Genomic DNA, 16258 nt, shown 5'->3' with positions numbered 1-16258 from the left:
TTACTCCAGCGTTTTGTGTCTAACGTCGGTGTAAACCAGCATCTGCTGTTCCCTCCTTCACATTTCAGCCCTCAGTGTGATTGGTGTTGGGGTTGGTTCATTATAGGGTGATTTCACCAAAGTTAAAATGAGCGTAGATCCCCCCTCACGTGACCGAAAAATTTAACTGGAGGACATATGTCACTTCGGTACATGTTAGTGAATGGGGAAACACGCACTTTCACACCCGTTAAACACATGGAAAACGGCCGATTTTTGAGCTGAAATTTTCTGTGCTAGTCGGGGTAACCGTGAAGCACAGCGACCTAAGTTTTCAGGCAAAAAAAAGATAGAAAGTAAGGTAATTACAAGAGGGAACTGAAGGTGGAAAAACAGCGGAAGTGAACAGCAGACATTTGCCGTGGAGATTTAAAGATCCAAAATATCGGGAATTATCGCGTTTGCTTGCTGAATTTCATCAAAAGTAAGGCATTATTAACTTACTTTTGATGAAATGCAGCGAGCAAACGCGATAATTCCCGATATTTTGGATCTTTAAATCTCCACGGCAAATGTCGGCTGTTCACTTCCGCTGTTTTTCCACCTTCAGTTCCCTCTTGTAATTACCTTACTTTCTATCTTTATTTTTGCCTGAAAATTTAGGTCGCTGTGCTTCACAGTCACCCCGACTAGCACAGAAAATTTCAGCTCAAAAATCGGCCGTTTTCCATGTTTTTAACGGGTGTGAAAGTGCGTGTTTCCCCATTCACTAACATGTACCGAAGTGACATATGTCCTCCAGTTAAATTTTTCGGTCACATGAGGGGGTTCTACGCTCATTTTAACTTTGGTGAAATCACCCTATAGTCATGTGTACCGAGATACAGCGAAGAACTATCTTTTGCGTGGTAACGTGGCAAACCGCACCATATTGTGGTACAACGGTGGTGCAGCGGTAGAGTTGCTGCCTCACAGCGCCAGAGACCCGGGTTCAATCCTGACTACGGGTGCCGTCTGTACAGAGTTTGTACGTTCTCCCTGTGACCTGCGTGGGTTTTCTCCGAAATCTTTGGTTTCCTCCCTCACTCCAAAGACGTGCAGGTTTGTGGGCTAATTGGCTTGGTATAAATGTAAAATTGTCCTTAGTATGTGTAGGGTAGTGTTAGTGTGCGGGGATCACTGGTCGGCACGGACTCGATGGGCTGAAGGGCCTGTTTCCACACTGTATCTCTAAACTAAATTGGTAGGAAGTGCAAAAGGAGAAAGATTCAGATTCAGATTCATATTCAATTTTAATTGTCATTGTCAGTGTACAGAAAGATAACAGAGAGCAAAATAGAGAGCTACCGAGAAAGTGCAGGTACAAAAAAAAGCGCAGGAGTGGCAACAAGATCAATTGGAAGATCAATCAATCAAGTTTTATTTGTCACCTGCACATGGTCATGACCAACCTTGCTTTAGTGCATTTGAACTCCTGCAATGGGTAATTCCAATTTGCCACTCCCGTACAGTCCGACAGCACTTAAGCATGGTGGAAGTCCAAGCCACTGTTTCACATGTTTGCTGATCATTCTTTCCAGTTTTTCCACTCTGTTGATGGGGATTTGATACATAGTTAAAGGCCACATGATTCTTGGTAGTATGCCAAATTGGAAGCACCACAGCTTGAATTTTCCCGGTAGCAAGGCCTTGTTGATGCGAGCTGTGTGCGTGATGGTATCATTTTTCAGTTGTTCAAACTGCTCGGTGTCCTTGAGCTTTGCATCATACCATCGGCCCAAACTCTTCACTGGCATTTCTGAAACAGTTGGAACAGGTATTCCGTCAATATGAAATCTTTGATCCTTGACTTGACCTTCGACAATGGAGATGCTTCTGCCCTTGCTGGGTTTAATCCTCATCCTTGCCCATGTGATGTTTTGATGAAGTTTATCCAGAAGTCTCTTGGTGCAGGGGATAGTTGTTGTTAGTGTTGTTATATCGTCCATATAGGCTCGTACTGGTGGCAACCGCTGACCACACTGTAGCCGTTTTCCTCCCACAACCCATTTTGATGCTCTGATAATGAGCTCCATCGCCATAGTGAAGGCCAAAGGGGAGATGGTGCTACCTCGCCATGATGTCTAATTCCAGTGGTCGCCACCCTGTGGTAAAGTGTGATGTTGTGAGACAAGATTGGTTTTACCAGAGTTGCTATTGTTGCAGGCACCTGGAAGAGTTCAAAAGCGGTCCACAGTAGCGAATGAGGAACTGATACATAGGTGTTGGCCAGATCGAGGAACAAGACATGCAGGTTATTTTGTTCGTTCTTAGCAGTCTGAGTTTGATGCCATATGATGCTGGTATGTTCAAGGCATCCCGAGAAGCCTGCTATGCCAACCTTATGGATTGGCGTATCAATGAAATGGTTTTGTTTCTGATATTTTGTAAGGCTTTTCGCCACCACACTGAAAAAGATCTTGCCCTCTATGTTAAGAAGGTTTATTTGATGAAACTGTTCGATGGTGGAAGAATTTTTTCCTTTTGGGATCAGGACTGCTCCCGCTCTTCGCCAGGCTTTGGGGATGACTTCCTTTTCCCACACAACCCTCATGTTCCTCCAGAGCAATTTCAGAATATCTGGGGCTTTCTTGTAGACACAATATGGAACATTATTAGGGCCTGATGCAGAGACCATTCTTGCATTCCTCACTAAACATAGAAACATAGAAACATAGAAAATAGGTGCAGGAGTAGGCCATTCGGCCCTTCATTTCAATATGATCATGGCTGATCATCCAACTCAGTATCCTGTACCTGCCTTCTCTCCATACCTCCTGATACCTTTAGCCACAAGGGCCACATCTAACACGCTCTTAAATATAGCCAATGAATTGGCCTCAACTACCTTCTGTGGCAGAGAATTCCAGAGATTCACCACTCTCTGTGTGAAAAATGTTTTTCTCATCTCGGTCCTAAAAGATTTCCCCCTTATCCTTAAACTGTGACCCCTTGTTCTGGATTTCCCCAACATTGGGAACAATCTTCCTGCATCTAGCCTGTCCAACCCCTTAAGAATTTTGTACGTTTCTATAAGATCCCCCCTCAATCTTCTAAATTCTAGCGAGTACAAGCCGAGTCTATCCAGTCTTTCTTCATATGAAAGTCCTGCCATCCCAGGAATCAGTCTGGTGAATCGAGTATAGGAGCAAAGAGGTCCTTCTGCAGTTTTACAGAACCCTAGTGAGACCATACCTGGAGTATTGTGTGCAGTTTTGGTCCCTTAATTTGAGGAAGGACATTCTTGCTATTGAGGGAGTGCAGCGTAGGTTTACAAGGTTAATTCCCGGGATGGCGGGACTAATTGCTGGGTTTAATCCTCATCCTTGCCCATGTGATGTTTTGATGAAGTTTATCCAGAAGTCTCTTGGTGCAGGGGATAGTTGTTGTTAGTGTTGTTATATCGTCCATATAGGCTCGTACTGGTGGCAACCGCTGACCACACGGTAGCCGTTTTCCTCCCACAACCCATTTTGATGCTCTGATAATGAGCTCCATCGCCATAATGAAGGTCAAAGGGGAGATGGTGCACCCCACGCCATAATGTCTAATTCCAGTGGTTGCAGCCCTGTGGTAAAGTTTGATGTTGTGAGACAAGACCCGACTTTTGGAGTTCGGAGGCACCGGCCGCAGACCCGGTGGACGGGAACATCGGGAGCTCGCAGGTCCCTGGTGGGAGACCGCTTTTCCGAGCTCCGCAACGGCGACTTCTCCCGCTGGAATCGCGGGTTTGAAGGACGTGGAGCCGGGGCCTAACCTCGCCCGGCGCGGCTTAAACGGCCTCAGGACTTACCATCGCCCGCCGGGGGCTTTAACAACGGAGCCCCAGTTCGTCTCGACACTGCAGTTGGACTGCTGGACCACGGGAGAAGGAACAACGGGAAGAGATAAAGACTTTGCCTTCCATCACAGTGAGGAGATGTTGGAGACTCACTGTGATGGATGTTTGTGTAAACTGTGTTAAGTGAGGGTCTTGGATTGTGTTGTAATGTAAAAAAACTGTAGAAATGATATTTCGTTCAAACCTAGGTTTTAATGACAATAAATTGCATTCTATTCTATTCTAAGATTGTTTTTTTACCAGAGTTGCTATTGTTGCAGGCACCTGAAAGAGTTCAAAAGCGGTCCACAGTAGCGAATGAGGAACTGATCCACAGATTGAGGAACAAGACGTGCAGATTATTTCGTTCTTTCTTAGCAGTTCTTTCTGAAAATGAAATTCACTCAGCTGTATAAGTGTCCTGTTACCATTTCCTTCCTGTTCCTAACAAACTGTCCTGAAGTCATTTTCACCCCCAATATATTCAGTATTTTGCTGTCTTCCTTTCAGCTGGGACTGTTCCGAAATGCAAATTCCAATAACAATATATTTACACAATATTATTCTATTAAAATTGATCTTGAGAGTAAATTGAATAGATTAAAGGCCGATAAATCCCCAGGGCCAGATAGGCTGCATCCCAGAGTACTTAAGGAAGTATCCCCAGAAATAGTGGATGCATTAGTGATAATTTTTAAAAACTCTTTAGATTCTGGAGTAGTTCCTGAGGATTGGAGGGTAGCTAATGTAACCCCACTTTTTAAAAAGGGAGGGAGAGAGAAAATGGGCAAATGCTAGAGTCAGTTATTAAAGATGGTATAGCAGCACATTTGGAAAGTGGTGAAATCATTGGACAAAGTCAGCATGGATTTATGAAGGGTAAATCATGTCTGACGAATCTTATAGAATTTTTTGAGGATGTAACTAGTAGAGTGGATAAGGGTGAACCAGTGGATGTGTTATGTCTGGACTTTCAGAAGGCTTACAACAAGGTCCCACTTAAGAGATTAGTATGCAAACGTAAAGCACACGGTATTGGGGGTTCAGTATTCATGTGGATAGAGAACTGGCTGGCAGACAGGAAGCAAAGAGTAGGAGTAAAAATGGTCCTTTCAGAATGGCAATCAGAGACTAGTGGGGTACCGCAAGGCTCAGTGCTGGGACCCCAGCTATTTACAATATACTAGACTAAGTGGGACCCGTTGGGTCCCATATTCACACGGGAGGGCTGGTCCCCCAACACAATATTCCACCTCTCCTGGAACGCTAGTAAATTATTTCTTGCTTTGTACATGATTTGCACAGTCTTAAATTTAACCAGATCAGTGAACTTCAGTGTTTGTGAATTTAAGAATAATAAATTGGTGTGTTCAAGATATCCAATTCTTATCGGTCTTTTTTGTAATGTGCATAACAGCTGTATGTTGGTTTTGTAGGTGTTACCCCATATCTCCACACAGTAACTCAGATATGGCAATATGAGTGTATTATACAGAGTATGTAATGATTTGTGGTCCAGAATGTGTCTTGATTTTCCCAATATTGCTATAGACTTTGCCAGTTTTGCTTTGACGTGGTTTATATGTTTTCCAGCAGATTTTGTGGTCTAAGATCACACCAAGGAATTTTTTTCATATACTCTTTCTATACTTATGTTATCTATTTTCAATTGTACTTGAGGGTTTGTTTTATGTTTTCCAAATAGCGTAATCTTTGTTTTGGTTAAATTTAGAGACAATTTGTTGACATCAAACCACTTTTCATTTCTGATGTGATGACCTCCAAAAGCTGCTTCAAATTGTCACCGGAACAAAAAATATTCGTATATCATCGGCAAATATAATCAATTTCAGTATATTTGATACTCTGCATATGTCGTTAATGAAAAGCTTTGGACCTAACACAGACCCTTGAGGTACTCCACAAGTTATGTTCATGTAAGTTGATTTTATGTTCACCTATTTCTACAAATTGTTGCTTGTTTCTTAAATAGCTTCTCACCCAATCCAACCCAACCCCTCTGATGCCATACCTATCCAGTTTCATGGGTAAAATGTCGTGATTTACGGTATCAAATGCTTTTTTTAAGTCTATGAATATTTGCAATTTTTTTAATAAAATGATGCATGATTTTTGTTATTCTCTTTTAAGGTGATAAGGAATAGGAGCAGAATTAGGCCATTCATCCCATCAAGTCTACTCCGCAATTCAATCATGGCTGATCTATCTCTCCCTCCAAACCCCATTCTCCTGCCTTCCCCCCCTTCACCTCTGACTCCCGGACTAATCAAGAATCTCTCTATCTCTGCCTTAAAAATATCCTCTGACTTGACCTCCACAGCCGTCTGTGGCAGCCTTTTGTATTGCTCAAAAATAGTTAGAAATATATATGTTGGAAATAGTTTGTTGACTCATATATAGTCATAGAAACATAGAAACATAGAAATTAGGTGCAGGAGTAGGCCATTCGGCCGATTCCGCTCAATATGATCGATCATCCAACTCAGCATCCCGTACCTGCCTTATCTCCATACCCCCTGATCCCCTTCGCCACAAGGGCCACATCTAACTCCCTCTTAAATATGTCCAATGAACTGGCCTCACCTACCCTCTGTGGCAGAGAGTTCCAGAGATTCACCACTCTCTGTGTGAAAAAAAGTTATTCTCATCTCAGTTTTAAAGGATTCCCCCTTTATCCTTAAGCTGTGACCCCTTATAACCATATAACCATATAACAATTACAGCACGGAAACAGGCCATCTCGGCCCTACAAGTCCATGCCGAACAAATTTTTTCCCCTTAGTCCCACCTGCCTGCACTCATACCATAACCCTCCATTCCCTTCTCATCCATATGCCTATCCAATTTATTTTTAAATTATACTAATGAACCTGCCTCCACCACTTCCACTGGGAGCTTCCACACCGCCACCACTCTCAAAGAAGTTCCCCCTCATATCCCCTAAACTTCTGTCCCTTAATTCTGTCATGAAAAAAGGGAAAAGCTTGTCTCAACTCTCTATCCCTCTCATCATTTTAAGGACCTCTATCAGGTCCCCCCCTAACCTTCCTTAAGCTGTGACCCCTTGTCCTGGACTTCCCCAACATCGGGAGCAATCTTCCTGCATCTAGCCAGTCCAACCCCTTAAGAATTTTGTAAGTTTCTATAAGATCCCCTCTCAATCTCCTAAATTCTAGCGAGTATATAGAGAGTCATCATGTGCTCAGAAACAAACAGATGTGACCCACCCATTTCCTCTTTTTTATTTCTGCGACCAAAGGCCATAAATGGCAAGTGCAGGTGTATAAAATGCTTGACTTCTGTCGAATCCTGCACTTGGGACATCATTTCACCCCGGGGCTAATCACGACAGCATTTGGATTTACGGTAAGCCTCGGCTGGGTATCACCGTTCCATGTGTAGGAAGGAACTGCAGATGCTGGTTTAAATCGAAGATAGACACAAAATGCTGGAGTAACTCAGTGGGGCAGGCAGCATCTCTGGAGAGAAGGAATTGGTGATGTTTTAGGTATAGACGTCTGAAGAAATCATTCTAAAGAAGGATCTCGACTTGAAACGTCACCCACTCCTTCTCTCCAGAGATGCCGCCTGTCCCGCTGAGTTACTCCAGCATTTTGTGTCTCTCACCGACTCATGTTCCTCCACAAAAGTAAAAACTTAAACTATGATGGATTTTTAACTATGAATGCAATTATTTGATTTCAATTCTTTAATTTAGAATGGAGCTTCTGTTGCTGCTGATTGCTTTCTCCTTAACAACTGATGCCAACTTATCTGATGGCGATAAGGAATGGAATGAATGGAAACAAAAATTTAGTAATTATGTTTTTATTTACATTTTCTCTCATAAGGTCATGATAGGAGCAGGATTAGGCCATTTGGCCCATGGAGTCTACTCTGCCCTTCAATCATGGCTGATCTATCTCTCCCTCCTAACCCCATTCTGCTGCCTGCCACCCGTACTAATCAAGAATCTATCTATCTCTGCCTTGAAAAATATCCACTGACTTGGCCTCCGCAGACTTCTGTAGCAAAGAATTCCACAGATTCACCAGCCTCTAACTAAACAGCTGCTCATTTAGCGATTAAATAATTTCTCCAATAGATTGTCTTGTGTTGGTTCAGTTCAGTTTAGTTTATTGTCACGTGTACCGAGGTACAGTGAAAAGCTTTTGTTGCGTGCTAACCAGTCAGCTGAAAGACAACACATGATTACAATCGAGCCGTCCACAGTGTACAGATACATGATAAAGGGAATAATGTTTAGTGCATGCTAGAGTACAGTAAAGTCCGATTAAAGATAGTCCAAGGGTCTCCAATGAGGTAGATTGTAGATCAGGACCACTCTCCAGTTGGTGATAGAACGATGATAGTTTTACTTGCCTGATAACACTGTGGACGGCTCGATGGTAATCATGTATTGTCTTTCCACTGACTGGTTGGCATGCAATGAAAGCTGCTCACTGTACCTCAGTACACGTGACAATAAACTAAACTAATTAACCTTAATACACAAGCATGTGCACTTAGCAAAATGCACATTTTATTATGTTGCTTGTCATAGTCTCACCATTTTTATTTTCTTTTGTTCATGCTTTCAAGGCAAATAAAATATTCACATAATCCGCCAGATTAATATTGTAATATTATTAATATTAATATTGTCACCTCGGTTTAGGTGACAATAAACTAAACGGAACTAAATGTACAATTGTGATCAATTGGCGGGTGGCGTGGAGTGTCGTAGCTTGACGTGATGGTGGCGCGGAGTGTCGTACAACTCAACGGTTTTTAGGGTGACTACGGGCGTCAGTCGCTGGCGTTTGCAGTCGCTGAAAAAAATTGCAAATGTGGGACAGGCCCTTTAGACTCATCGAGTCCATGCCGACCATTGTGCCCCATTCGCCCCATCTGCGTTTATCCTGCTAAATCTTTCCCTGTCAAAAATCGCTCCACTTTAGCACTGACGATACAGAGAGACGTGGAAACATAGAAACATAGAAAATAGGTGCAGGAGGAGGCCATTCGGCCCTTCCAGACAGCACCGCCATTCCTTGTGATCATGGCCGATTGTCCCAAATCAGTAACCCGCGCCTGCCTTCACCCCATATCCCTTGATTCCACTAGCCCCTGACGAGACAAAAATGCTGGAGAAACTCTATGTTTGAGAAAGAACGGCAGATGCTGGAAAAATCGAAGGTAGACAAAAGTGCTGGAGAAACTCAGCTATTCGTCAACTATTCCTTCTCTCCATAGATGTTGCCTCACCCGCTGAGTTTCTCCAGCACTTTTGTCTACCTTTGATTTTTCCAGCACCTGCCGTTCTTTCTCAAACATACAGAGAAATTAGACTTTCTTGTAAACGTGTCTCTTTAATTGAAGGTAAATCCTACTCTACTGCCGAAGAGGGAGTCCATCGTAAGGAGGTCTGGCTGACTAACCTGAAGATGATCCGCATGCACAACAAAGGTGCAGACAAAGGCTTGTACACTTACCGTATGGGAATGAATGCCTTTGCCGACCTGGTAATATGATTTATTATTTCCATTCGAGGTTGCTTTGCGTAGTTTGTGTGTTGAACTGATTTCTTGCATCTGACATCTTGCAAGCCTCAACTCAGACAGCGCGGAAACAGGCCCTTCAGCCCAACTTGTCCACGCTGACCAAGATGCCCAATCTAAGCCAGTCCCATTTACCCGTGATTCCCCCTCATCAGTCCTATCCTGGTGGAGTTTAGTTTAGTTTAGAGATACAGTGTTGAAAAAGGCCATTCGGCCCACCGAGTCTGTGCCGCCCAGCGATCCTCACATATTAACGCTGTCCCACACACACTAAGGACAATATATATTTATACACAGCCAAGTAACCTTTAAACATGTACGTCTTTGGAGTGTGGGGGGAAACCAGAGCACCTGGAGAAAACCCACGCGGTCACGTGGGGAAGTCCAGGACAAGGGGTCACAGTTTAAGGATAAGGGGGAAATCCTTTAAAACCGAGATGAGAAGAACTTTTTTCACACAGAGAGTGGTGAATCTCTGGAATTCTCTGCCACAGAGGGTAGTTGAGGCCAGTTCATTGGCTATATTTAAGAGGGAGTTAGATGTGGCCCTTGTGGCTAAGGGGATCAGCGGGTATGGAGAGAAGGCAGGTACGGGATACTGAGTTAGATGATCAGCCATGATCATATTGAATGGCGGTGCAGGCTCGAAGGGCCGAATGGCCTACTCCTGCACCTAATTTCTATGTTTCTATGTTTCTATGTCATGGGGAGAACGTGCAAACTCGGTACAGACAGCACCCGTACCCAGGATCGAACCCAGGTCTCTGGCACGGTGAGGCAGCAACTCTACCGCTGCACCACTGCCACCGAATTGAAACTTCAATCGAGAGGATCGGGAATTTTAAGTTTCAACGTCTGTTTGGTTTAACACATGCACTCGAGAGCAGAAATAAAGCAGACATTCAAAAAGTCATGGTGGTTTCTTATGTTTCCTGTACATTTTATAACCAATTTACGCCAATGCAGAATAGCATGCACTCGATGGGCTGAATGGTCTCACCTGTGTTTAATTCTATGATTTTTAACATCACGATCCCCGACAAACATAAATTAGAGGAGAGACACGGTGGCGCAGCGGTAGAGTTGCTGCCTTACAACGAGCGCTGCGCCGGAGACCCGGGTTCGATCCCCACTACGGGTGCTGTCTGTACGGAGTTTGCACTTTCTCCCTCTGACCGGCGTGGGTTATCTCCGAGATCTTCAGTTTCTTCCCACACTCCAAAGACGTACAGGTTTGTAGGTTAATTGACTTGGAAAACGTAAAAATTGGCCCTAGTGGGTGTAGGATAGGACAGACCCAGTGGGCCGAAGGGCCTGTTTCCATGCTATATCTCTAAACAAAGCTAAACGAAACATGAGTCCACTAGTTTAGTTTAGTTTAGTTTAGTTGGTGATAAGTGCAGGTTTGTAGGTTAATTAGATTCAATAAAATTGTAAATGAGTGTGTAGGATAGTGCTAGTGTACGGGGTGATTGCCAGTCAGCATGGACTCGGTGGGCCAAAGGGCCTTGTTCCACGATGTATCTCTAACTTAAAGGAGGCATCTGCAGTTCCTTATTTCAGGGGTCGTGATGGTGCAGCGGTAGAGCTCAGAGATACAGCGTTCAACACTCTTACATTCCGGTTCCTTCTCCTCTCCCCTTCCCCAACATCCCTTACAAGGCAGCAACTCTACCGCTACGCCACCGTGTCGCACCCACGCACTCTGGCCTTTGTCCAACCATCTACCTGTCCGAACCCCCCCCCACCTGTATCCACCTATCATTTGTAAGGCTTTGTCCTGTCCCTCCACTTTACTAACTTTCTTTTCTCTTACCAGCATAATCAGTCTGAGGAAATGTCCCAATCCAAAACGCCACCTTTCCATGTTCTCTAGAGATACTGCCTGACCTGCTGAGTTACTCCAGCACTCTGTGGGATGATTTACAATGTCCTGAGGTCACATCAAGCTGCGAGCGGCAGCCTCACCAGCAGCTTGTTCGTCCTTTCGACTTTTTTGTTTTCTTGTTTTTTAGTATGTCTAAATGTAAGTGGGGGGGTGGTGGGGGATGAGGTGGGGGGATAGTGTGGTGGGTGGTCAGGGGGTTTGGTGGTGATGGGGACTGGGGGGTCAGGAGGGGGTGGTGGGGGGTCTAACTGGGTGGTGGGTCGGGTGGGGTGGGGGTGTGGGGGTTGGTGGGTGGTGGTGGTGGTGGGTGGGTGGGGTGGTTGGTGGTGGGGGTGGGGGTGGTGGTGGGGGGTGGTGGGTGGGGGGGGGGTGGGGGGCAACTCTGGGGGGTGGTGGCGGTAGAGGTGTCGCAGAGGGTGGTGGGCGGGGGTGGTGGTCATGGTTCAACTCCTCTCCCCTTCCCCAACATCCCTTACAAGGCAGCAACTCTACCGCTGCGCCACCGTGTCGCACCCACGCACTCTGGCCTTTGTCCAACCATCTACCTGTCCAAACCCCCCCCTTCACCTGTATCCACCTATCACCTGTGGGGGAAATGGGGGATGGTCCCTCCACTGGTTACTAACTGGTCTGTTCTCTTACTGGCATGGTGGGGGGGGGGTGGGGATGGTGTGGTGTTAATGTCCCAATGGGATGGTGTGGGGGTTGGTGGGTGGTGGTGGTGGGTGGGGGTGGGGGGTGTGGGGGGTTCTCTAGAGATACTGCCTGACGGTGGTGCTGGGTGGGTACTCCAGCACTGGTGTGGGGTGATTGGTACAATGTCCTGAGGTCACATCAAGCTGCGAGCGGGTGCCTCGCCAGGTGGTGCTTGGGTGGGTGGGTGGTGGGGGTGGTGGGGGGTGGTTTTTGTTGGTGGTGGTTGGTGGTGGGTGGTTTAGTGGGTGTCTAAATGTATGGTGGGTGTGGGGGTGGGGGTGGGGGGGGGGTGGTGGTGGTGGTGGGGGGGTGGGGGGGGTGGTGGGGGTGGGGGGTGGTGGGTGGGTGGGGGGTGGGGTGGTGGTGGGTGGTGGTGGGGGTGGTGGGGGGTGGTGGGGGGGTGGTGGGTGGGGTGGTGGTGGTGGTGGGTGGTGGTGGGGGTGGTGGGGGGTGGTGAGGGGGGGGGAATAGAGGGAAACCGTTTTCAGTCACCTACCTCGACGGAGATGCGACATTTCTCTTTGTCGCATCTTTGCCTCCCTCCACGACTAGATTGGTGCGGCAGTTCTCGGGGTCCGGCCCAGAGCTTCAGTAGCAGGAGCGGCGCGGACTTCAATATCGTGGAGCGGGGGCGATCCCTTGCCGGGGATCGCCAGAAGAAGCGATCCGACCGCCGGCCTGTGGCTTACAACATCGTGAAGCCGCGTTCTCCGGTAAGAAGGTAGAGTCCGTGTTTTCTGATCCGTCCCGACGTCGGAGTTTCGATCATCCCGACGAGGGGGCCTGCACATCGGGCCGTCTGTAGCGGTTTATGGCCCCGACCACGTGTGAACAAAGGAGGAAGATTGACTGAACGCTGTTGCCTTCCATCACAGTGAAGAATGTCCATTCCACCGTGGTGGATGTTTATGTTAAATTCTATTGTGTATTGTGTTCTTTTGATTGTGTGGCTGCATGCTAACACATTTCACTGTACATTAATTGGTGTTTGTGGCAATGAATGTGAACTTGAACTCAATAAATCCTTTTTTTTTAATGTTACTGTAAACATAATCTAGTAGAATGCTTATATTAATGGTTCATGGTTCCATGCTTGTCACCCCTTCTCCCCTCTCCCATCGGGCAACACACACCTCCAAATTCAGAGACAGCTTCTTCCCAGCTGTTATCAGGCAGCTGAACCATCCCACCACCAAGTAGAGAGTGGTCCTGAACTACTATCCACCTCATCAGAGACCCTCGGACTATCGTTACTGGTTTTATCTTGCACTAAACCTGTTTTCACGTTATTCCCTTATCATGTGGACGGCTCGATTGTAATTATGTATTGTCTTTCCGCTGACTGGATAGCATGCAACAAAAGCTTTTCACTGTACCTCGACACACGTGACAATGAACTAAACTAATTAACCTAAACTAATTGAAAAACTCAAATGTGATCAAAATCTTTCCTTGCCCCCAATGTATAAATATTAACAGCGATCGCTTAAAAATGTTCACTGGTTAATGAATAATTAATTGTCTGTTATTAATTGATCGTTTATTTTCGCAGAGTAATGAAGAGTATAAAAGGTTGATAGTTGGAAACTGCTTCAGAATTGACAATGACACAACACCCACCCCTCTGACCTACAAGAATGTGGAACTGCCCGATACTGTGAACTGGACAATGGAAGGTTACGTAACTCCTGTTAAACAACAGGGGCATTGTGGCTCGTGTTGGGCGTTCAGTGCGGTAAGTGTGCCTGCTTGTGCTTTTAGATAACGTGGCCCAGAACATCACGATACCACACCATAGAATTCTATTTACCCCAGGAGGGAAATTGATCTGCCAACAGTCACAAAAACACAAAATACTTGAAACATGAAATTAAAGTGGCGAATAGAAAGGATTGGGGGTGTGCAAAAGATTTGGGGGGGGGGGGGGGGGGGGGGGGGGGGGGGGGGGGGGGGTCAGTCTACCCCCATGACAGAAGGGGGAGGGGTTGTACAGTTTGATAGCCACATGGAAGAAGGATCTCCTGTGGCGTTCTGTGCTGCATCTTGGTGGAGCCAGTCTGTTGCTGAAGGTGCTCCTCAAGTTGACCAGTGTGGAACGGAGCCCTCTCAAAATGTACAGCCGGCTCTGTCCCTTCTTGTGCAGGACCTCAGCGTTCCTGGACCAGTCCAGTTTACTGAGTTCCTCCAGCACTACTCCAGCATTTTATGTCTATCTTTTCAGTTTAAACCAGCATCTGCAGTTCCTTCCTAAACAAAATATTCGTTCCTAAACAAAATATAAACCTGTCTGCAGCTTTGTTCTTGTTTCATCTGGACATGTTTGCTTTGTTTACAGACCGGGGCTTTGGAAGGGCAGCACTTCAAACTGACAGGAAACTTAGTTTCTTTGAGTGAGCAGCAATTGGTGGACTGCTCTGGTAAATATGGAAACAATGGGTGCAAGGGAGGAAACATGAACAAAGCGTTCAACTACGTGAAAGACAGAGGAGGGATTGACACAGAGGAATCGTATCCCTATCAAGCAAAGGTTGGCTAAAATAATGTTCATGTCATAGGAGCAGATCCTATTGAGATCACTCCGCCATTCAATCATGGCTGATCTATCTCTCCCTCCCAACCCCATTCTCCTGCCTTCTCCCCATAAACCCTGACACTCATACTAATCTAGAATCTATCTATCTCTGCCTTAAAAATCTCCATTGACTTGGCCCCCACCGCCTTTTGTGGCAATGAATTTGCACTGATTCACCACCCTCTGATTGAAGATGTTTCTCCTTATCTCCTTCCTAAAGGTAAGTGTTTTTATTTGGAGGCTGTGCCCTCTGGTCCAAGACTCTCCCACTAGTGGAAACATCCTCTCCACATCCACTCTATCCAGGCCTTTCGCTATTCTGTAAGTTTCAATGCGATCCCCCCATCTCATCCTTCTAAACTCCAGCGAGTACAGGCCCAGTGGGGTCAAACGCTCATCATATGCTAACCCACTCATTCCTGAGATCATTCTCGTAAACCTCCTCTGAACCCTCTCCAATGCCAGTACATCCTTCCTCAGATATGGGGCCCAGAACTACTCACAATGCTCCAAATGCAGTCTGACCACGCCTTATGGGGCCTCAGCATTACAAGCCACATACAAGCCAATGGGGCTGAAGAAAGGTCCCCATCACAAAACATTACCTACGCATCTCTCCCAGAGATAATCTGATCCGCAGTTACTCCAGCACTTTGTGTTTTAATGAAGCCCATGGCCTCTAGTGTTAGAATCCTCTATTCACCTTATCCTCTTGTATTGTTTACTTAGGAAGGAAGCTGCCGTTACAACCCAACAACTATTGGTTCCACCTGCAGTGGCTATTTACTGATCACAAAACGTAACGAGTCTGCACTCAAAAATGCGGTGGCAAAGTGGGGACCAGTTTCTGTTGCTATTGATGCCAGCCTAGTAACATTCCAGCACTATACCTCAGGTAGTTGAGTTTATGATGTATTGTTTAGAGAGGGGCAGCACGGAGGCCAGCGGTAGAGTCGGGTGCCCGTTCCTGGGCTTACAGCGGACAGAGTTGCCGGTGTTCAAGAGGTCAGGTTTTCCAATTGGGTGCTAAATTGTCCCTAGTCTGCGGATCGTGTTAAGGTGCCGTGACCTGGTCGGTGCGGACTTGGTGGGCCGAAGGGCCTGTTTCCATGTTGTATCTCCAAACTAAAAAGCTACACTAAAGATACTGCATGGAAACAGGCCCTTCCGTCCACTGAGTCCACGCCGACCAGCGATCAACACGTCTTACACATACGACGGACAATTTGCAATTACACCAAGCCAATCAACCTGTCAACCTGCACGGCTTTGGGGTGTGGGAGGAAACTGGAGCACCCGGAGAAAACAAACGTACAAACTCCAGCCAGACAGCACCCGTAGTCAGGCATCTGAAATGTCCTCATTCTTCAGGGAACCGGGGTTCCCCATCTCCACCATAGATGGGCCGAAGGGTCTGTTTGCCAAGGGCAGAGTTCCGCAAAGCACCTCCGTCTTTCCCTCCCCACCACTCGCAACTCTTCCCATCCCCCCTTGTCAAAAGACCGCTGCAACTTCCAATTCTTCCCTCCCGCACCACCCCCTCCCCGGGTACTTTCCGTTGCAACCGCAAGAAATGCAACACCTGTCCCTTTACCTCCCCTCTCGACTCCATTCAAGGACCCAAGCAGTCGTTCCAGGTGCGACAGAGGTTCACCTGTATCTCCTCCAACCTCATCTACTGC

The 16258-nt window shown here is 46.3% G+C and overlaps 1 protein-coding gene across 1 annotated transcript; it reads left to right on the top strand.

Annotated features, from left to right (window-relative positions):
• The first annotated feature begins 5089 nt into the window (after positions 1–5089).
• On the top strand, positions 5090–15505 carry LOC129709920 (procathepsin L-like). The gene is made up of 6 exons (XM_055656610.1): positions 5090–5775; positions 7578–7675; positions 9242–9384; positions 13557–13739; positions 14340–14531; positions 15306–15505. Exons 1-6 carry the CDS (start codon positions 5768–5770, stop codon positions 15477–15479), a joined length of 798 nt encoding a protein of 265 aa, XP_055512585.1. The 5' UTR covers positions 5090–5767; the 3' UTR covers positions 15480–15505.
• The last annotated feature ends 753 nt before the right edge of the window (positions 15506–16258 follow it).

This window comes from Leucoraja erinacea, chromosome 26, assembly GCF_028641065.1.
Source record: "Leucoraja erinacea ecotype New England chromosome 26, Leri_hhj_1, whole genome shotgun sequence".
Taxonomy (NCBI): domain Eukaryota; kingdom Metazoa; phylum Chordata; class Chondrichthyes; order Rajiformes; family Rajidae; genus Leucoraja; species Leucoraja erinaceus.
This window is presented reverse-complemented; position numbering and strand designations above follow the sequence as displayed.

Bases quoted from the DNA above. Each gene is read 5' to 3' on its own strand.
- LOC129709920 (XM_055656610.1), top strand. The intron at 13,740-14,339 runs GTAAGTGTGCCT...CTTTGTTTACAG, and splicing joins CGTGTTGGGCGTTCAGTGCG to ACCGGGGCTTTGGAAGGGCA. The intron at 14,532-15,305 runs GTTGGCTAAAAT...TTGTTTACTTAG, and splicing joins CGTATCCCTATCAAGCAAAG to GAAGGAAGCTGCCGTTACAA.